Source organism: Bos mutus, chromosome 10, assembly GCF_027580195.1.
Source record: "Bos mutus isolate GX-2022 chromosome 10, NWIPB_WYAK_1.1, whole genome shotgun sequence".
NCBI lineage: Eukaryota > Metazoa > Chordata > Mammalia > Artiodactyla > Bovidae > Bos > Bos mutus.
Window position 1 is genome coordinate 53,649,683 of NC_091626.1, and position 22,437 is coordinate 53,672,119.

The window sequence follows — 22,437 nt, forward strand, 5'->3', positions numbered from 1 at the left end:
CCTTGGGACAGAAAACCAGTGTACTTGCAAAATGGAACTACTGGAAGGATGCTTATAACCAGCTACATTGTTGACTTTTTCCTAAAGGGCATTACAAAGTACAGCCACATTTTTCTTGATGGACTCAACAACCTATGTTTGAGCAGAACCCTCAGAAGTCAAAATATGCTTCGAAGAACACAATGAAATGATATAGCAAACTTACTATGTGATACAGCAAAATAACTGAAAATATATTATTTTGCTCTGTATCATAAGCCACTTTGTACTAAAGTACAGCAGAGAATAACAGAGCAGATGGGAGAAAAACCTAAAATCCTCTGCACTAACTTGACTTTTTCCATAAATTCAAAAGGAATGACTAGTATTGTATTTTCTCCACAGGACCCCTTGTTCCAGCTAATGGCTGTATCACGAGGAATGCTACACATGCAAGGACTGCCACTTAGAACCATCGGGAAGTTCCAAGGAAGGAGGAAAAGTGCACAGGTAAGATGGCAACAGAGCAACCCCTAGTGTTCCCTACCCAAGAAGGCAGCCTCATATGAAGGTGGCACAGAACCAACTTCGGTTCAGAAGTGGTAAATACAAATGGAGGTCCCAGACAGGTGGACAGAATCACGCCAAAGTTGAACACCAACAAAGTAAGGAGTAGATCAAAAAAGGCGGAGAGGTGGCTTATGAATTCGAGGAATCAGGAGGATACCTACCCATATACACTGGGAAGACCACTTAGCTCATCAGGAACAACACTTAGAATCTAAGACCCAATAGTAGTTACTTTATCAAAAGCCAGAGAGAATCTTACCTAAGTCAGGGAAATTATTCCAACTATTTGCTCCCTCCTGCTTAACCCATGCAATTTCCAAGCCTCCCTAATCTACCCAAGCAGGTTCCTGCCCTGCGCAAATGGAAAACTCAAGCATTCAGGTTAGAACTTGGTCCCCAAACCTACACCTGTCTTTGTCATCAACCAGGTAGTAAGCACACCTATGGGAACCAAGCTCCTATTTTCTTTTTTGGCCATACTGCGTAGCATGTGTTCCCACCGTGAACCCATGCCCCCTGCTTTGGAAGTTTGGAGTCATAACCACTGGGCCACAAGGGAAGTTCCAAGTTCTATTTTCTGAATGCACCTATGAGAAAGACATCTGAAGGGAGGGGACTAAGAATATAGGGGCCAAAGTCAGTGAGCAAGATGGTCACTCAGAAAGAATCTACAGGGCCTTATTAAAAGAAAGAGTGAATAAAGAGACAGCAATATAGGTACACTAAGGCAAAATAAAGATTCTGTGTTAGCAAGGAAACTATGAATCTGCAGGAGAACAAGCCAAGAGGGGAAAGAAAATCACAGGCAAGAGGAGCATAAAACACATGAAAAGAACACCGTGAGGATGTAAGTAGTTGTGCATGAATAACAGATTGACAAGCAACAACTTTAGAAACTTTGTTTGAGGGTTTGGAGGAAACTGAAGAAACATGTAATACTGTACTTCATCTTAATGAGGATAAGATGCGAATCTATATAAGAAAGAGGTGACTTCAAAGTAGTAAAAAAAAAAAGTTTTATAAGCTACATATGGAAATCATTCACATAATTCTATAATCATGCTTTAATAAACCCACTTGTTAAAAGTATAAAGTTAGCCCTCACATGGGCTTCCCTTGTGGCTCATTTGGTGAAGAATCTGAGAGACGGGAATATCCTCCACCTGACCTGCCTCTTGAGAAATCTATATGGAAGTCAAGAAGCAACAGAACTGGACATGGAACAACAGACTGGTTCCAGATAGGAAAAGGAGTACGTCACGGATGTATATTGTCGCCCTGCTTATTTAATTTATATGCAGAGTACATCATGAGAAACGCTGGGCTGGAAGAAGCACAAGCTGGAATCAAGATTGCCGGGAGAAATATCAATAACCTCAGATACGCAGATGACACCACCCTTATGGCAGAAAGTGAAAAAGAACTGAAGAGCCTCCTGATGAAAGTGAAAGAGGAGAGTGACAAAGTTGGCTTAAAGCTCAACATACTAAGATCATGGCATCCGGTCCCATCACTTGACAGCAAATATATGGGGAAACAATGGAACCAGTGACGACTTCTATTTTTTCAGGATCCAAAATCACTGCAGATGCTGACTGCAGTCATGAAATTAAAAGACTCTTGCTCCTTGGAAGAAAAGCTATGACCAACCTAGACAGCATATTAGAAAGCAGAGACATTACTTTGTCAACAAAGGTCCGTCTAGTCAAAGCTATGGTTTTTCCAGTAGTCAGGTATGGATGTGAGAGTTGGAGTACAAAGAAAGTTGAGCACCAAAGAATTGATGCTTTTGAAGTGTGGTGTTGGAGAAGACTCTTCAGAGTCCCTTGGACTGCAAGGAGATCCAACCAGTCAATACTAAAGGAATTAGTCCTGAATATTCATTGGAAGGGCTGATGCTGAAGCTGAAGTTTCAGCTCCAATACTTAGGCTACCTGATGTGAAGAACCAACTCAGTTGAAAAGACCCTGATGCTGGAAAGATTGAAGGAGGGAGGAGAAGGGGACGACAGAGGATGAGATGGTTGGATGGCATCACCGATGCGATAGACATGAGTTTGAGTAGGATCTGGGAGTTGATAATGGACAGGGAAGCCTGGCATGCTGCAGTCCATGGGGTCACAAAGAGTCGGACACGACAGAGCAACTGAACTGAACTAGCCCTCACATACCAACAAATTTGATTGCAAAAATTAGTAAGTTGAGCGCTTTGACCCCAAGGATTACCTTTCCATTAAAATAATGATGTTGTCACTGACATCATTTTAATTTAGAACTTTACTATTTATTTGTACATCACGGAAAAATACAATTGCTATATAGCTATCAAACTGAAAATAAACCAAAAGTCGTAACAATGATACTGAAATTTTCCTAGAAATGAGTATCACCTTAAAAGTTCATATGCAAATGTTCAAGAAAAGCTTTTCCATATTTACATTTTAGATAGAACATGATAAAGAAAATTATTCTGCATAGAAATTACAATTTTTTATTTGAAATAATTTCCCTTAACTACTAGTATCTCTAAGCAGTTGAGGTACATATAGCTTTAGCTTTTATAAAATAGTTCTAAATTGAACATTTCTGACACAGAGAAGAACAGACTCAACTTCTATTACTTCTCCTCTGAAAGCTCTTGATCTTGACCTCTGTAGGAGACAGAACTTAACAAAAGAACATGTGCAGGCTTCTCAGAGGAAACTGGACATTTACCGCATGTGTTCTAATGCAAGAGGCTTCACATCTGGTTCAGATGCAAAATGATTGTTAACTCAGGAGATGCAGTGTGACTTTCCAAACCAAAATCTGGAGCATGTGGTCTGTCAGTGGATTTTTATGACCCTTTTGGGAAAAGGCAGAATTGGAAATACAGTTTAGCTGTCAAAGTACTGGAATTTCTAAAGCACCTCACTAACTTTCAGGGCAATGCAAAGAAAGTAAAATGAAGCAGTACCAGAACAGCCATGGGCTGGTCATCACAACACATCTCTGGGCACGGAGGACACGTGCAGTCATTTGAATTCCCTTCACTTCTGACCATCAGGGCTCAGGACTGAGACCCTACTGATCACCATAGTAGAGAAAAGGGGAGGGAAGTTGTTTCACCAGCAACGACCTCGTCTACTTATGTTCCTTTTCTCACAGCCTCAGTAATTAACAGAATGATCACAAACTAAGCCAAATGCTTCTCTATCCATTCAAATCTCACCCTAGAAATCAGTCCTCCAAAGCCACATCAAGGTCTGGATATTCCTTTAATCAATGTTTTCTCAATGTATCTGAGTGCTCTATCTTCATTAACCTGGACAGCTGTTAGGCTGCTTCTGAGTACTCCTCTCCCATCCCTCATCCCCACAGTAAACTTTTTGTGTTGCCTGGACTGTGTTCTTATGTGCAGCTTCCCCTCCACCCCTCACCACCGGTCTGACAGCAGGCCAGCTGCCACTCCATTGCTAATTGTGTCTACCATCTGACTTTCTCTGACAGCTCATCCCTCCTCCGCTTCCCTCTGTTCCCTGCTGATTACATTCAGGAATGACTCAAAAAGTGTCTTAGAGTGCCACTGACAGCTGCTCTTTTTGGTAAATTAAGTTACATTTGCATTCAATTTAACAGTATTTGATAAGCAATTTCTACATGCCCAGTACTGTGCTGGCAACAAATGGCACAGGAGAAATATGTGATCTCGCCACTCTCCTCAAGAAGCTAGCAGTCAGGATAAGGAAACAAAATGAACTCATTTTCCACAAAAGACACATGAAACAAGATCCTCAGGAAGCAAGATGTCACCCAGCACAGGATATCAAACATGTAATGGGGCTTTGTCGCTTCCAGCTGTGTGATCCATGGCAAGTCATGTAACCTCTCCGAGCCTGTTTCCTCAATATGAGAGATTTTATCTATCAAGATCATTGGGAGGACTGAAGACCCTGAGAAGTCAGAAACAGGGCACAATCTGACCAAGGCTTCAAACAGGGGCCAGGTCTTGAGGTGAACACCTTCAAAGCGGTGAGGAGTAGGAAAATGGCATGTCTGGTACAAGAGTATGTTTTGACTGCAATTTAACAGGTACTGAGAAGCCCAGTTAACTACTTCAAAGGCAACAAATGTAAATAAGATATACTCCTTCCCCTCAGAATTTACAGTCAGAGAAACATAAGACAAATACACAAATAACTATAAAGCTGGCTATAAATTCAAAGGAACGCTTAGGAGGTAATGTGGCAAGCTGAAGAGGGCTGGACAACTAACCGTCAGTGTGCTGATATTAGTTTTAGCTCTGCTACCACCTGTGTGTGATCCAACACTTTCCAGGCCTTGCTTCCTCAAATATGAAATAAGAGGGCTGAACTCAATGGTCTCTTCCTCACACAGTTCTCAGTCCAAAGAGTTTGGCCATGAGAAGCTTACATGGGGTCCTGGTGGCAGCTGCCCCTTGTTTCACCTCTCACGCCTTAAAGATGAGAGCCTAGACATGAGAATAAGATGGAACAGAAATAGAGTGGACAATAGAATAGGAAAGACTAGAAATCTCTTCAAGAAAGAGATAACAAGGGAATATTACATGCAAAAATGGGCACAATAAAGGACAGAAACGATAAGGATCTAACAGAAGAGATTAAGAAGAGATGACAAGAATACGCAGAAGAATTATACAAAAAAGGTCTTAAAGATCCAGGTAGCTACAATGGTGTTGTCACTCACCTAGAGCCAGACATCTTGGAGCGTGAAGTCAAGTGGGCCTTAGGAAGCATTACTACAAACAAAGCTAGTGGAGGTGATTAGCTGAGCTATTTCAAATCCTAAAAGATGATGCTGTGAAAGTGCTTCACTCAATATGCCAGCAAATTTGGAAAACTCAACAATAGCCACAGGACTGGAAAAGGTCAGTTTTCATTTCAATCCCAAGGAAAGGCAATGCCAAAGAATGTTCACAATACTGCACAACTGTGCTCATTTCACATGCTAGCAAGTTGATGCTCAAAATCCTTCAAGCTAGGCTTTAACAGTATGCGAACCAAGAACTTCCAAATGTACAAGCTAGATTTAGAAAAGGCAGAGGAACCAGAGATCAAATTGATAACATTCATTAGATCATAGAAAAAGCAAGAGAATTCCTGAAAAACATCTATTTCTGCTTCACTGAGTACACTAAAATCTGTGTGGATCACAACAAACCAAGGAAACTTCTGAAAGAGACGGGAATACCAGATGACCTAATCTGCTTCCTGAGAAACCTGTATGTACGTCAAGAAGCAACATCAATTATAATCAGTCATGGAACAACAGACTGGTTCCAAATAGGGAAAGGAGTACACCAAGGCTATATATTGTCACCTTGCTTATTTAACTTAAATGCAGAGTAGTGAAGTAACGGAGAAGGCAATGGCAACCCACTCCAGTACTCTTGCTTGGAAAATCCCATGGACTGAGGAGCCTGGTGGGCTGCAGTCCATGGGGTCCCTAAGAGTTGGACACGACTGAGCGACTTCACTTTCACTTTTCACTTTCATGCATTGGAGAAGGAAATGGCAACCCACTCCAGTGTTCTTGCCTGGAGAATCCCAGGGATGGCGGAGCCTGGTGGGCTGCCGTCTATGGGGTCGCACAGAGTCGGACACGACTGAAGTGACTTAGCATAGCATAGCATAATGAAGTAAAGTGAAAGTCACTCAGCCATGTCCGACTCTTTGCAACCACATGGACTGTTGCCCACAAGGCTCCTCTGTCCATAGAATTCTCCAGGCAAGAATACTGGAGTGGGTTGCCATTTCCTTCCAGAGAGGAACTTCCCTACTCAAGGACTGGACCCAGGTCTCCTACATTAGAGGCAGATTCTTTACCATCTGAGCCACCACGGAAGCCTCAGAGTACAAGATCCTAGGCTGGATGACTCCCAAGCTGGAATCAAGATTGCTGAGAGAAATATCAACAACCTCAGATATGCACATGATACCACCCTAATAGAGAAAGCAAAGAGGAACTAAAGAGCCTTTTGATGGAGGTACAATAAAGCTGGCTTAAAACTCAACATTTAAAAACTAATATCATGGCAGCCATACTCATTGCTTCACAGCAAATAGAAGGGGAAAAGTAGAAGCAGTGACAGACTGTTTTCTGGGGCTCCAAAATCACCATCAACATTGACATCAGATTGATTATATTCTTTGCAGCCAAAGATGGAGAAGCTCTATACAGGCACCAAAAGCAAGACCAGGAGCTGACTGTGGCTCAGGTCATGAACTCCTTATTGCCAATTTAGATCTAAATTGAAGAAAGTAGGGAAAACCACTCGACCATTTAGATGTGACCTAAATCAAATCCCTTACAATTATACAATGGAAGTGAGAAATAGATTTAAGGGACTAAATCTGATAGAGTGACTGATGAACTCTGGACAGAAATTTGTGACACTGTACAGGAGACAGGGATCAAGACCATTCCAAAGAAAAAGAAATGCAAAAAAGCAAAACGGTTGTCTGAGGAGGCCTTACAAATAGCTGTGAAAAGAAGAGAAGTGAAAAGCAAAGGAGAAAAGGAAATATATACCCATTTGAATGCAGGGTTCCAAAAACTAGCAAGGAGAGATAAGAAAGCCTTCCTCAGTGGTCAGTGCAAAGCACTGAAATAGAGGAAAACAACAGAATGGGAGATACCAGAGATCTCTTCAAGAAAATCAGAGATATCAAGGGAACATTTCATGCAAAGATGGGCACAATAAAGGACAGAAATGGTATGGACCTAACAGAAGCCGAAGATATTAAGAGGTGGCAAGAATACACAGAAGAACTGTACAAAAAAGATCTTCACGACCCAGATAATCATGATGGTGTGATCAGTCAACTAGAGCCAGACATCCTGGAATGTGAAGTCCAGTGGGCCTTAGGAAGCATCACTGTGAACAAAGCTAGTGGAGGTGATGGAATTCCAGTTGAGCTATTTCAAATCCTAAAAGATGATGCTGTGAAAGTGCTTCACTCAATATGCCAGCAAATTTGGAAGACTCAGCAGTGGCCACAGGACTGGAAAAGGTCAGTTTTCATTCCAATCCCAAAGAAAGGCAATGCCGAAGAATGCTCAAACTACTGCACAATTGCACTCATCTCACACACTAGTAAAGTCATGCTCAAAATTCTCCAAGCCAGGCTTCAGCAATATGTGAACCGTGAACTTCCTGATGTTCAAGCTGGTTTTAGAAAAGGCAAAGGAACCAGAGATCAAATTGCCAACATCTGCTGGATCATGGGAAAAAGGAAGAGAGTTCCAAAAAAACATCTATTTCTGCTTTATTGACTATGCCAAAGTCTTTGACTGTGTGGATCACAATAAACTGTGGAAAATTCTGAAAGAGATGGGAAAACCAGACCACCTGACCTGCCTCTTGAGACATCTGTATGCAGGTCAGGAAGCAATAGTTAGAACTGGACATGGAACAACAGACTGGTTCCAAATAGGAAAAGGAGTACATCAAGGCTGTATATTGTCACCCTGCTTATTTAACTTATATGCAGAGTACATCATGAGAAATGCTGGGCTGGATGAAGCACAAGCTGGAATAAAGATTCCGGGAGAAATATCAATAACCTCAGATATGCAGATAACACCAACCTTATGGCAGAAAGTGAAGAAGAACTGATAAGCCTCTTGATGAAAGTGAAAGAGGAGAGTGAAAAAGTTGGCTTAAGGCTCAACATTCAGAAAACTAACATCATGCAATCTGGTCTCATCACTTCATGGTAAATAAATAGGGAAACAGTGGAAACCATGGCAGACTTTGTTTTGTGGGGGCTCCAAAATCACTGCAGATGGTGACTACAGCCATGAAATTAAAAGACGCTTACTCCTTGGAAGGAAAGTTATGACCAACCTAGATAGCATATTCAAAAGCAGAGACATTACTTTGCCAACAAAGGTCCATCTAGTAAAGGCTATGGTTTTTCCAGTAGTCATGTATGGATGTGAGAGTTGGAGTACAAAGAAAGCTGAGCACCAAAGAATTGATGCTTTTGAACTGTGGTGTTGGAGAAGACTCTTTAGAGTCCCTTGGACTACAAGGAGATCCAACCAGTCCATCCTAAAGGAAATCAGTCCTGAAAATTCATTGGAAGGACTGTTGCTGAAGCTGAAACTCCAATACTTTTGCCACCTGATGTGAAGAATTGACTCATTTGAAAAGACCCTGATGCTGGAAAGATTGAAGGAGGGAGGAGAAGGGGACGACAGAGGATGAGATGGTTGGATGGCATCACTGACTCAATGGACATGAGTTTGAGCTAAACTCCGGGAGTTGGTGATGAACAGGGAGGTCTGGTATGCTGCAGTCCATGGGGTCGCAAAAAGTCCTGAACTGAACTGAAAATTACTGTGGACAGTTGATTGCAACCATGAAATTATAAGACACCTGCCCCTTGGAAGAAAAGCTATGACAAACCCACACACTGTGTTAAAAGTCAGAGCCATTATTTTGTCAACAAAGATCTGTATAGTCAAAGGTATGGTTTTCTCCAGTACTCACATACAGCTGTGACAGCTGGACAATAATGAAAGCTAAGCACCGAAGGATTGATGCTTTTGAATTGTAGTGCTGGAAAAGACTCTTGAAAGTCCCTTGGACAGCAAGGAGATCAAACCAGTCAATCCTACAGGAAATCAACCCTGAATACTCACTGGGAGGAATGATACTGAAGCTAAAGCTCCAATATTTTGGTCACCTGATGAGAAGAACCGACTCACTGGAAAAGACCTTGATGCTGGGAAAGATTGAGGGCAAGAGGAGAAGGAGATGACAGAGAATGAAATGCTTGGATGGCATTACCAATTTAATGGACATGGGTCTGAGCAAACTCTGGGAGATGGTGAAGGACAGGGAAGCCTGGCGTGCTGTAGTCCATGGAGTTGCAAAGAGTCAGACATGACTTAGTGACTGAACAACAACTCTCTCCTCTGGGGAGCCTTTATTAGTACAGCAACTCAGATTCAAAACCTAGATATCAGATTCAAAACATCATCCTACACCACCCATCGGACCACATGGTAATAAAAATATAGCCAGGAATATATATACTAGCCAGGAGTATATCATTTTCCCTCAGCTTTCTTCTCTGCCTCTCTCATTTGGCTTGAAATAATTACCATGTTTACCACTGATATCAAGAAATGACAAGTCAAAACCCTTTCTAATTACTTAATGCCTGTGGCTGTTCAGAAGAGAATTAGCTAACTGAACTGTATTTCCCAAGTTTTTGTTCTCATTTAAAATAAAACAATACTTTTTTTTTTTTAATAAATATGCATGTGCACTGTCTCCTGATAAACGCCAGCAAGAGCATCTCCAGGAAATTGCTTCCCAACCATTTTCATGCTATTTGTTTGACAAACTAGCCAAATGCTCATAATCAAAGATGACAGATCTGGGTATTCCAGCAATGTCAGGCCCTGCCTAGTAACCCTGAGGGAAGAAGGGTTTAGTATCTCAATACAGCTATGGTTTTTCCAGTAGTCATGTATGGATGTGAGAGTTGGACTATAATGAAAGCTGAGAGCCAAAGAATTGATTCTTTGGAACTGTGGTGTTGGAGAAGACTCTTGAGAGTCCCTTGGACTGCAAGGAGATCCAACCAATCCATCCTAAAGGAAATCAGTCCTGAATATTCATTAGAAGGACTGACGCTGAAGCTGAAACTCCAATACTTTGGCCACCTGATGTGAAGAAATGATTCATTTGAAAAGACTGATGCTGGGAAAGATTGAAGGTCAGAGGAGAAGGGGACAACAGAGGATGAGATGGTTGGATGGCATCACCGACTCATTGGACATGAGTTTGAGGTAAACTCTGGGAGTTGGTTATGGACAGGGAGGCCTGGTATGCTGCAGTCCATGGGGTCTCAAAGAGTCAGACACAACTGAGTGACTGAACTGAACTGAACTGACATCTGAACCAATTCAGAACATACCAAAGGAAAAGGATGGGTACCAAAGAATGACATTCCTGGGACATCGGTATGTACATGTTCAATAATACAAGACAATGCCAAACTGGGGGCTTCTCCAGTGGCTCAGTGGTAAAGAATCTGCCTGCACTGTAGGAGCCATGGATATGATCCCTGGGTCAGGAAGATTCCCTGGAGAAGAAAATGGCAACTCACTCTAATAATCTTGCCTGGAAAATCCCATGGACAGAGGAACCTGGCTGGCTACTGTACACGGGGTCACAAAGAGTTGGACATGACTGAGCAACTCAACTGCCACAGTTGTTTTACACTCCCAACTTCACATCTTCACCAACATCAGGTATTTATTGTCAGACTTCTCAAAACACTACCACACTGTAATCTAAATTGGTATTTATTTGATTTTCTAATGTGGTTGAGCAATTCAATTTCTTTTCTTTTTTCTTTAGTTTGTTGGCCATTCAGTTTCTTCTTGTGGAAAAGCATAGTCATGTCCTTTCCCTTTTTTTCTATTGGGTTGTCTTTTCCTTATGAACATGCAGGAATTCTTTTGAGAAGAATGTTCTAGGTACTCATCCTTTGACAGTTACAGTGGTTGCAAATATCTTCCTCCTATTTGTGGTTTGTCTTTTTACTTTTTAAAATTGAAATATAGTTGGATTTGCAATGTTGTATAAATTTCTGCTGTACAGTAAAGTGACAATTATTATATATATATGTATGTGTGTGTGTGTGTGTGTGTGTGCATGCGTGCATGTGCTAAGTCGCTTCAGTCGTGTCTGACTCTCTGTGACCCCATGGACTGTAGCCCACCAGGCTTCTCTGTCCATGGGATTTCCCAGGCAAGAGTACTGGAGTGGGTTGCCATTTCCTACTACAGGAGATCTTCCTGACCCAGGAATTGAACCCACGTCTTCTGCATCGGCAGTGGGTTCTTCACCACTGAGCCACCAGGAACACTCTCTCTCTCTCTCTCTCTCTCTATATATATATATATATATATTTTTTTTTAATATTCTTTTCCATTTTGGTTTACCTCTGGATATGGACTATAGAGTTCCCTGTGCTATACAGTAGGACCTAGTCGTTTGTCCTTCCTCCTTTTCAATAGCTCAATCTTCAAGTAGTCATACCTATCAATCTTTCACACATAGTTTTCTTTATATAATATAAAACAAATCCATGGACTTCCCTCATGGTCCAGTGATTAAGGCTCCACACTTCCACTTTGTGGGGTGCGGGTTGGATCCCTCATCAGGGAACCTCTGCATACCTCGTGATGTGACCAAAAACAAAACAAAAATACAGCTAAGAAATCCTTCTTTACCTAAAGTGATAAAGATATTCATCTACATTATTTTTCAAAAGATTTTGCCTTTCACATTGTCTTCAACCCAGTGGTAATTTTTAAGGTGCATGTAGGAATCCAATTTCACTAATTTTCCCTGAAAAACACCTATTTATCATAGTACCATTTATCGAGAAAAATTACTCTTTTCCTAGTGAGTCACCATATCGGGGCAGATATGTTTCAGGATTCACTCTTTTGTTCTTTTGGTCATTTTCATTACCCATGGGTCAATGTTATATGGCCTTAGCTACTATGACTTTATAACGGAGCTTTATACCTGAGTTATAAAGGTATTCCTGGGAGGACCAGATCCCGCTGCCTCACTGAGGACATTCTTGACCTTTCACGCTTCCATCCAAGTTCTTCAGAATGTGAGCATGTTGGATCAAACTGAGAAGACTTACATATTCATGATATTGAATCTTTCTATCCATGTATATGTATAATCTCTACACTTATTGATGCCTTCTTTAATGCCTTTACAAATGTCAAAGTAAATTCCCTTCATAAAGACCTTGTACGGTTTTAGACTTACTGATGCTTTATATTTTTGTTACTATTATAAGTGATATCTTTTAAATATATATACTTACATGTATATTACCATCTATTTATTAGTCACACTATTCTAATGATTTGTTATACATAGCTGAAAATAAACACATCTTTTTTTTTCTTTTCTAATCTTTATACATTTTATTTATATTCCTTCTCTTACTGTGCTAGTTAGGACCTCCAAAAGTACTGAATAAACATCTTGATTCTAATGTTTCACTGTTAAGAATAACATTTGCTGTAGGTTTTTGGTAAACACTCTTATCAGGATAAGGAAGTACTCCACCTATTCCTCGTTTTCTAAGAACAAGTATTACAGATGTACATCAATTTTATCAAATTTTGCTTCTAAATCTATTGAGAAAAATATGTGCGTTTTTTCTCCTTTAATTTGTTAATTTACAAGCTTTTACAATTATTCTGCCTTTGATCTTTATTTTTCTTTACTTTTAGTTTTCTAACTTTCCTAACTTCTTCTTATTGATAACGTGTACCCAGGACTTCTCTTTCAAACTCATTGCTTCTTCCAAGTCCATTCTTGAGGAAAGGACACTATAATTCTCAGAGTCATTAATAAATATTTGGATGAATAAAAAATGAATTGTCTATTAGGTTCCATGTAATTGAGATGATTTACTCAAAGTTCAGTTCAGTCGCTCAGTCGTGTCTGACTCTTTGCGACCCCATGAAAAACCAACCTTCAAATATAACACATCACATTTTACATAAGTTGCTCTAGTTTGGGGCCAAAAGAAAAAGGGTCACTCAAGATGCAGTCACTTAGAGACAGAAGTAATTATCACAGAAAGTTATTTCAACTGTAATAGTCTTTTATTACCTAGAGTAACATCAGAAAATCATTAGCTAGCTTTTGAATTTTCTTTTCAATACTATGTTGGACTTTTAAGTACTGGGGTTCAAGCACACACACACCCCATTAATAACACTAAGCATTGAGAGTAACACATTTAAAAAATGGTAAGCATCTTAAGAGAGATAAAAAGTGAAGCTTATATATATTTTGCAATTCAGCACAATCAGCCAAAGGAGCCAGTCCATGCCTCAAAACCTTGGTTCCAAACCTAAACCAGACCAGCCATGATGATCATCTAATTTGTACAATCTGAAGACAGAGGGGAAAATGTAGCTATTCCCTTTTGTTTAAAGCAGGAGGAACAAATCTAGTTCATGGAATGCTGCATCAAAGGGAAGTTATATGTCTACAAAAGACTGGACAAGTTCTGTCTTAGTAAAAGGTGATCACATGTTTGTTTTGTTCATTCATTTAACAGTTGAGTGCCCACACCCATCACTGTGCAAGGTGACAGAGATGCAAATAAGACAGATACAGCATCTGCATCTCCCCCACCAAATTTACCATCTAACGGACAATATTGACCACTGAAGCAAAACGCCAAGCATGGTTAGTACCTATGGCCGGCATAATAAATGGAGCACATGAGATTAACACCTAATCTAGATATGGGGGAGGTGAGTTCTGAGAGAAAACACACAAAAGGTTTGGTGTCTGGAAATGGATAAGTTCTCGAAGTAATATGCAGTCCTAAAGAGTACATTAAAGCTGGGATTCCCTGGGAGGCAAGCACTCTAAAGTGTAGAACTGGAGAGAACAGAAAAGCTAAAAGATCCAAAGACCCTCATCCATACTCTCCCCCTTGTCCCACCTCATTGCCTCCCACACACACAACTGTGTGACTCACCAAAAGGTTATAGCTTAAAAAAAAAGTCAATGTATTCCCCAGATACTTGGAGAAATGGCTGTGACAGTGAATATGAAACAGGTTCCTCATCTTTCTTGCCTTATCATAAATCTCTTGGTATGCACTAGACCCCACCCAATCTGCCATCTCCCTCTGCTAGTCAAAAACTGTGATCTTCATGTGGTGGTTTAGTTGCTCAGTTGTATCCGACTTTTGCGACCCCACAGACTGTAGCCTGCCAGGCTCCTCTGTCCATGGGATTTTCCAGGCAAGAATACTGGAGTGGGTTCCCATTTCCTTCACAAGGGGATCTTCCCAGTCCAGGGATCGAACCCATGGCTCCTGCATCTCCTACACTGCAGGCAGATTCTTTACCGCTAAGTCACCAGAGAAGCCCCTGACCTTCATGCTGCTGCTGCTGCTAAGTTGCTTCAGTCATGTATGACTCTGTGCGACCCCACAGACAGCAGCCCACCAGGCTCCCCTGTCCCTGGGATTCTCCAGGCAAGAATACTGGAATGGGTTGCCATTTCCTTCTCCAATGCATGCATGCATGCTAAAGCGCTTCAGTCGTGTCCGACTCTGTGTGACCCCATGGACAGCAGCCCACCAGGCTCCTCTGTCCACAGGAGTTTCTAGGCAAGAATACTGGAATGGGTTGCCATTCCCTTCTCCACCTGACCTTCATACACATGGCCAAAAAGCACATAAAAAGGTGCTCAACATCACTAATTATCAGAGAAATACAAATCAAAAACTACAGTGAGTTATCATCTCACACCAGTCAGAACTGTCATTATCTATCAAAAAAAAATCTACAAATAACAAATGCTGGAGAGAGTGTGGAGAAAAAGGAACCCTGCTACACTGTTGGTGGGAATGTAAATTGGTGCAGCCACTATGGAGAACAGTATGGAGGTTCCTTAAAAACTAAAAATAGAACTACCACATGACTCAGCAATCCCACTCCTGGGCATCTATCTGGAGAAAAATCATAATTCGAAACGATAAATGCATCCCTATATTCAGTGCAGCACTATTTACAGTAGCCAGGACATGGAAGCAACCTAAGTGTCCATCACCAGAGGAATGAGTAAAGATGTGGTAGAAACATACAACAGAGTATTACTCAGCCATTAAAAAAGAACAAAATAACGCCATTTGTAGCAACATGGATGGACCTAGAGATTATCATACTAAGTGGAGTAAGTCAGACAGAGAAAGACAAATATATGATATCACTCATATGTGGAATCTGATTTTTAAAAATGATAAAAATCAACTTATGTACAAAACAGAAAGAGACTTACAGATACTGAAAACAAACATGGTGACCAAAGGGGAAAGGTGGGGGATGGAGGATAAATCAGGAACTTGAGATTAACAAACACATACTACTATATATACAAGAGAGATAACCAACAAGGACCTACTGTGTAGCACAGGGAACTCTACTCAATATTCTGTGATAATCAATATGAGAAAAGAATCTGAAAAAGAGCAGATATATGTATAACTGAATCACTCTGCTGTACACCTGCAACTAACACAAAATTGTAAATCAACTATAAACCAATAACATTTTTAATGTGACCGTACCACTTTTTAAAAAGTGATGTCTTCATTTTAAAATTAAAGCAGCTGAAGCTACATTTCTATACTCTGGCTAATTATTTACAATGAATTTTTGAAAAAACTTTTTTCCAAGATTTTTTTTTCAATTGGTCTATACAATTATACTAAAGTCTGTATTTAACTCTATAAAATACAGCTATTTTACCAATATTGTTAGATGAGGCATGATCTAGAAATGAAAAAGGGCAATTAAAAGAAACAGAAATCAACAAGCAGCTCTCAAACAAACTTCAAGTTCTTTGTCCTAAGAAAAGTAAATTAAAAATCACAAGAATATACAGAATTGTAGTTTATACCTGACTCCAAAGAGCTGCAGGGCCATTGCCAGCACACTTTCCAAGAATTATACATAAACCCAATGTCCTTAAGTATAACTGAAACTAAATGCAAAATGATATACAAATGTCAATCCAAAAGTTGTTAATAATTTTAAATGAAATCTGACAAGTGGACTGTCCTATACCAACGATCTAAAGATATACCAGCAAAGCCTGAAGACACTGAGGAGAGAGAAGCTAGGATGAATGACAGAAATGCAGGTGGTAGCTGATGAGCACATCAGCTCAGTCATGCACGTACCAAGTGAGCACTGAGAACAGCCCCTGCACGTGTCACTATGCCAAGCACCTAGAAGAAGGCTACAGCAAAGCAAGTCTAATAGGAGTGCTGCACGTGAACATGAGCAATGAAGATGCAGTGGGACGAGACCCGTAACAGAAATATGCACACAGGACTGGGCAGCTGGGAGACCTGGGGCAGAGGGGGCCAGGGCAGGGGGGAGCCCACCAAGTCACCTCACAGAGGGGTACCCCAGCCACGGACTTGTATCAGCACGCAGAGGGATAAGTGACAAACGGGAAAGAACAAAATTACACGGTTCACAGATGACGTGGTAAAGAACTTTACCTCACAGGTCAGATAAGCCTTATCCTTTAAAGATAACAGAAACCATCAACAAAAATATTATCGATGCCAATCTGAAAGGTGTAACTGAGTTTTGATGGAACTAGGTAAGGGCTGTCTGACATCTGAAGTACAAAACACAGACAAGGCTTGGAGCCATGAGAAGGGAACATGTAACAGACTGGGAGGGTGGGAGTCAGGGAAGAGCATCTATATTTGCAAAGGTCTAAGAGGGAAAAGGTTGTGATGCATTTAGGGAACCTCGGCAGGTGCACGCCATTAGTGGACTATACCAGGATGGGAGAGAGGTGTCCAGACAGGCTGAAAAGATGGGACAGGGTTTGGGACCTGGGCCTGAAAGGACTCTTACATGACACTAGAAAGTCTGTGTGTTATCCTCTGGGCAATGGAAAGTCACTGCAGGCTTTTATGAAGGAGAGGAACACGAGGTCTGTGCCTGAAAGTGATCTTTCTGGGGATACACAGAGGACCAGGAAGCTATGCTGAGAGATGGTGAGTGACTTGTGTTGGTGACGGTGGGATTCAAAGAAAGAGATTAATTCAAGATAGATTTAGGAGGTAGAAAATCAGTATAGCTCCTTAACTGACTGGTACAGGAGTTAAAGATAATAAAAACTTTCAGTTTATTAACTGAATGGAAGATACTATCATTAACTAAGAGAGGAAAGGGCTTCCCAGGTGACTTAGTGGTAAAGAATCTACCTGCCAATGCAGGAGATGCAGGTTCGATTCCTGGGTTGGGAAGATCCCCTGGCAGAGGAAATGGCAACCCACTCCGGTAATCTTGCCTGGAAAATCCCATGGACAGAGAAGTCTGGTGGGCTACAGTCCATGAGGTCACAGAGAGTCAGACACAATTGAGCACCCACACACAAGCACACAAGCAAGAGAGGAAAAGCTGGTTTGAGATGATTATAACAAATACTGAGTACTTTTCTAAGCCCTTTAATACATTAACTCACTAGAGCCTCACAACAACCCTATGAACTCTCTAATTTACAGATAAGAAAACTGACTCACAAAGGTTAAGTAAGTTCTCCAAGGTCACACAGTCAATAAAAGGCAAAGCCAAGGTTTGAACCCAGACACACTCTCAACTACTATGTAATCCTGTATGGAATATGACCAATTACATGTCCCTCATGTCACAGGGATATCCAGGGAAATGTGTTTAATTGGCACTCTGAAAACAGAATATTAGGGCTCGAAACAAAAATAAGGGTTAACAAGATGGATTTTAGATTCATCAACCAAGTTGATTTCCTGAGGCCATGCGAGAGAGAAGGCATTTTAGAAGGAAGAGGGCCAAAATGTAAGGCTCAGCAAGAGAGATCCAAAAATGACACTAGAAAGATTTTTCAAACAATAGTACATACCCTGCATCAGTTGCCACGGCAGAGTGGTATCAGCTTAAAGCTGTCTGGGCTTTCTCCTTCTTGTGAAAACAGAGGATCCACTTAACATTTACAGTGTGATAAATCCAGCACTTGGAGCTAAAGGATCCCCTTACAGGTTACATCAGGGAGAGGAAAAGCCTAATAGAAAATGAAATGGGCAAAAGCAAGAAAACAGGCAAAAAAAAAAAAATCGACCGCTCTCAGCTCTTGGGCAATTTGCATCTGTGTTTGAGCAAAGTGGCTCCTGCCTTCAGAAAAACAGCAGCAAAGCAAGCTCTCCTCCCAAGCAGCATCTCATAACCACCTCCCTACCCTCCAACCCCCACTGAACCCGGCCTCTGCTCTGCCAAGGGGGCAGGGCCCCAGCCACGCCAGCAACAACGGGAACGCCAAAAAAAGCAGGAAGGTGCCCTCTTGCAAGGACAGCTCTAAACAAGGATGGCTTCTGCAGAAATCAGCTTTTGTTTTTAATGGGCCTGTTCCAGCAGCTATCACATGTGGTGCACCCTGGCTCTAACTATAAATCAACCAAGTGCACAGGGAGGAAGAAGGGAATAGTAGCAAAAGAGAAAAGAGAAACAGAGCAAAGTGTGCAGCATGTCCTCTGTGAGCACTCAGGTTCTGAGAGACCGGACAGGGCAGATGCTGAAACGGCAGCAGAGGCAGCCCTGGGCTCCCAGCCCTGCCAGACATGGGCAGGTTCTGGTTGCCATGGTGCCACCCTGCTGGCTGGCAATGTTTCATCAGCGCTCTCTTTCTGCTGCAGTTCCTGTCTTGTGGGCGGCAGCAGCAGCAGCAAGAAAGAAGGAAAAATGTTGTTTGTATTCTAATGGCTGCTGGGTCACTGAACAGTGTGTCTGAAAAGAATAAAGAGAACGTGGTAAGAGACAGACTAGCCAAGGTGGGAGCAATCTCCTTCGGGATGTATTAGGTACAAACTGGACATTCTGTGGATGAAATCCTCTCAGTCTTTTTTTTTTTTTTTTTTTGGTACTTAAAATCCAAGAATCTCAACAGAGATTGTCAGCTTTTGATCAAGGCTCTTTCTCATCTGATTTCTAAAGAGACTTTGGGTTCACTCCTAGGTGAAAGCATGAACTTGTGACCAAGAAAACAAAATGATGTACTGGAGTAATATTTAGAAGACAAATTTAAGTGACAGAAGAAACACACCTTACACTAAAACACAGACTCACATAATCTCCACTAGAACTATCAGCTGGGAAGCTATTAGGGCTTCCCAGGTGGCGCTAGTGGTAAAGAACCTGCCTGCCAGCTCAGGAGGTGCAGGTTCAATCCCTGAGTCGGGAGGATCCCCTGGAGGAGGAAATGACAACCCACTCCAGTATTCTTGCCTGGAAAATCCCATGGAAAGAGGAGCCTGGTGGGCTACAATCCATAGTCACAAAGAGTCAGACACAACTGAAGTAACTTACCATACAGAGCACAGAGCTATCAACAGCATTAAAAACAAAATCCCAATTGAATTTTTGTGGATAAAATGCTCAAAAGATGAGCAGGACTCTTAGAGCTATTCAATTCCGTAATCAGCTCTCTTATTCCACATATTACCTGAGAATAAAAGCCTCTGTTACTTTGTTAAAGTACAGAAAGGAAAGGAAGAAAGCAGTCAGTATTCATACCCACTCTCTGGTAACTGAAAATGCACTTTTCAAACTAAACATAAGAAATTTAGCAGACATCTTGAAGTCTTTGTTTGAAAAAAATTAATGTGTGCAGTGGTGTTTTATGTTAAATTGCACTATTTTAAGTACCTGAAAACTGGCACCTCAGCACTCGAAGCCTCTACCTCCCCACCACCACCAAAAAAAAAAAAGGCATAACCATACCTTGACAAAGTATAAATCCTGGTTGATTTTCCCAAAACTTTAGAGACTGGAGTTTCCAACACTTCAACAATTAGGCAACTTGTAATCACATGTCCTCTTCTAAAAAGATATTGTTGGCTATTACAAAGAGAAAGGTTAAAATCCGAACAGTCTACTTACAAAAGTTTTTCAAAAGAGTCTTTTGAAAAGCAGTTCGATTCATCAACTTTCAAAATCAGTCATCTCTGGAAAAACCCACAATCCAGCTAATTAGTCTCAGCTGTTTGTCATATGGCCCACAAACCAGTCAAGTGATTTTGCCCCTTTCAAGCTTTTACTAAAACCCAATCTCCTGGTCTCTCAGACAAAAGGCAGCTGTATTAACCTCTTCCAGTGTTAGAAGACTTACACTTCAACTTTTTCTTTTCCCCCCAACCAAACAAGTAGAATATTTGTTTTCTTGATAAAACATATTAAAAGTATTGCATTCTAAAGGTCCTTAAGGGTTATATTAATATTGTGTATGAGTGTTTAGTTGCTCAGTCATGTCCAATTCTTTCAGACCCCATGGACTGTAGCCCGCCAGGCTCTTCCGTCCATGAGATTTTCTAGGCAAGGATACTGGAGTGGGTATCCATTTCTTCCTCCAGGGGGAATCTTTCCAACCCAGGGATTGAACTCATGGCTCCTGCCACGTCTCCTGCATTGCAGACAGATTTTTTTTTTTTAAACCGCTGAGCCACTGGGGAAACTCTTACATTAATATTGCTTCTTTATTTACAATTAGCAATATTTTATTAATATTGCTTTCTTGTATTTACAAGGCCTGATTCAAGCAAACACTACATACAGGAGATCAGTGTAAGTTGAGGAAGTGAAGGGACTTCCCACACATTTCACTCTGGCCTCCAGACCCACAAGGAAAACTCTCTGCCTGGCAGTCCACCCAAATACCTTGTTGGCATCTTAAATTCAACATGTCCGCCCTCCACTTACCTCCTGAGCTCTTCTCTGTAGACCCTGCTTCACACCCACTCCTCCTCCTGTGTCTTGAGTAACACAATCCCAAAGCACAGCCAGCCTGACATCTGATGATCTTCAATGACTCCTCCCTCCCTCCCCTCCCCTCCCACTTCCATTGACCACTGGAATCTTTCCTCCTCTAGTCTTTATTCCAAGTGTTTAGCATTTCTCATCTGGATGGCTATAGTCAACCACACATTTGATTTTCTGGCCCCCAACCTGGTCTCTCCACTGACCCATCCTCCACACTGCACCCAAACTGATCTTTCCACAAGGTAAGTGGGTGTCCATCACTCTCCTCTGTAAAACTAGTCAGTGGCTCCCCACAATCTTCTCAGTAACATGCCCACTCCCTAGGCCTCTGCCTTCCCTGTCATCTACTGTTCCCAGCCTCCTGACTCCAGCCACCAGAGCTAGTTGGAATTTTCTAAAACCAGTGATTTTCAAAATGAAAAAGCAGTGTCATCAGCATCATTTTGGAAGCTGTTAAAAATGCACATTCATGGGCCCACCCCAAGCCTACAGAGTCAGAAGTTCTAAGGATGAGGGCAGAAGTCTATGGTTTAACAAGGCCACCAGGTGACTTTGATACACTCACCTGAGCGCACCTGCTCTAAACCCACAGGCTCTGTTCACCGAGAGACTTAGCCCTTTGGTTCCCTCTGCCAGGAATGCTGCCTCAGATGCCCCTTCTCTGTGCTCCCTCTTTCCTAGGGCAGGTCAACCCTGTATGATAATTATCCAGTTGATTCCTTGCTGGTTGGTGCATACCTCAAAGACAGGAACTGTGTCTTTTTTGACTCACTCATGCCACAAGTCTCTAGTTAAACACAGGCCTTTCACTGGGTAGACGTTGAGCATAAAAACGAATGATGTATCCTTTACCTCACGGGGCAGCCACTCTCTCATCTGACCACTCCAAGCGTGACTGAAGACTCCACTGATGCAATCTAAAGCCTCTCACCAACCTGCAGAACTGTGAGCAACTGAAAAAGCCTGAACAGAACCAGTCTGACATCATCTGGTAAAAGACAACCTCTGGGCCACAGACCAATACCTCCTGTCAGATCAGCAACAGCATCAGATTAGAAATAAAATGCACAATAAATGTGACATGCTTGACTCACCCTGAAGCCATTTCCCTCCCCCGCCCCACTCCATGGAAGAAGAGTCTTCCACCAAACCTGTACCTAATGCCAAAAAGGTTGGGGACCACTGCTCTAGAATTTGGAGAGTGATTTAGTAAGGGAAAGTACCAAAATGTGTAAATCCCACATGAAAATTCATTACAGTTAGTTTATTCGAAATTACAGTAGAAGTTGAGGAAAGTTTGATATTAGCACTTCTCAATCTTCAATCCCTAGGAGTCTCCCAGGGATTTTTTGTTAAAATGCTAATTCTGATTCAACAGGCCCAGGTAGAGCCCAGGATTTCTGCATTTCTAAATAGCACCCGAGTGATACCCAGGTAACAGTGATGTTCCTAGTCCTAGAACTACACT

General features: G+C 41.6%; 1 protein-coding gene across 1 annotated transcript in view; it reads right to left on the reverse strand.

Moving 5' to 3' along the window:
* LOC138989577 (uncharacterized) overlaps nt 1-22,437 on the reverse strand; it is a 42,937-nt gene that overhangs the window by 4,615 nt on the left and 15,885 nt on the right. Inside the window, exon 2 of the mRNA XM_070378560.1 lies at nt 19,935-20,051. Within this exon, the coding sequence (XP_070234661.1) occupies nt 19,935-20,051 (117 nt within the window). The remainder of the gene's footprint in view (nt 1-19,934; nt 20,052-22,437) is intronic.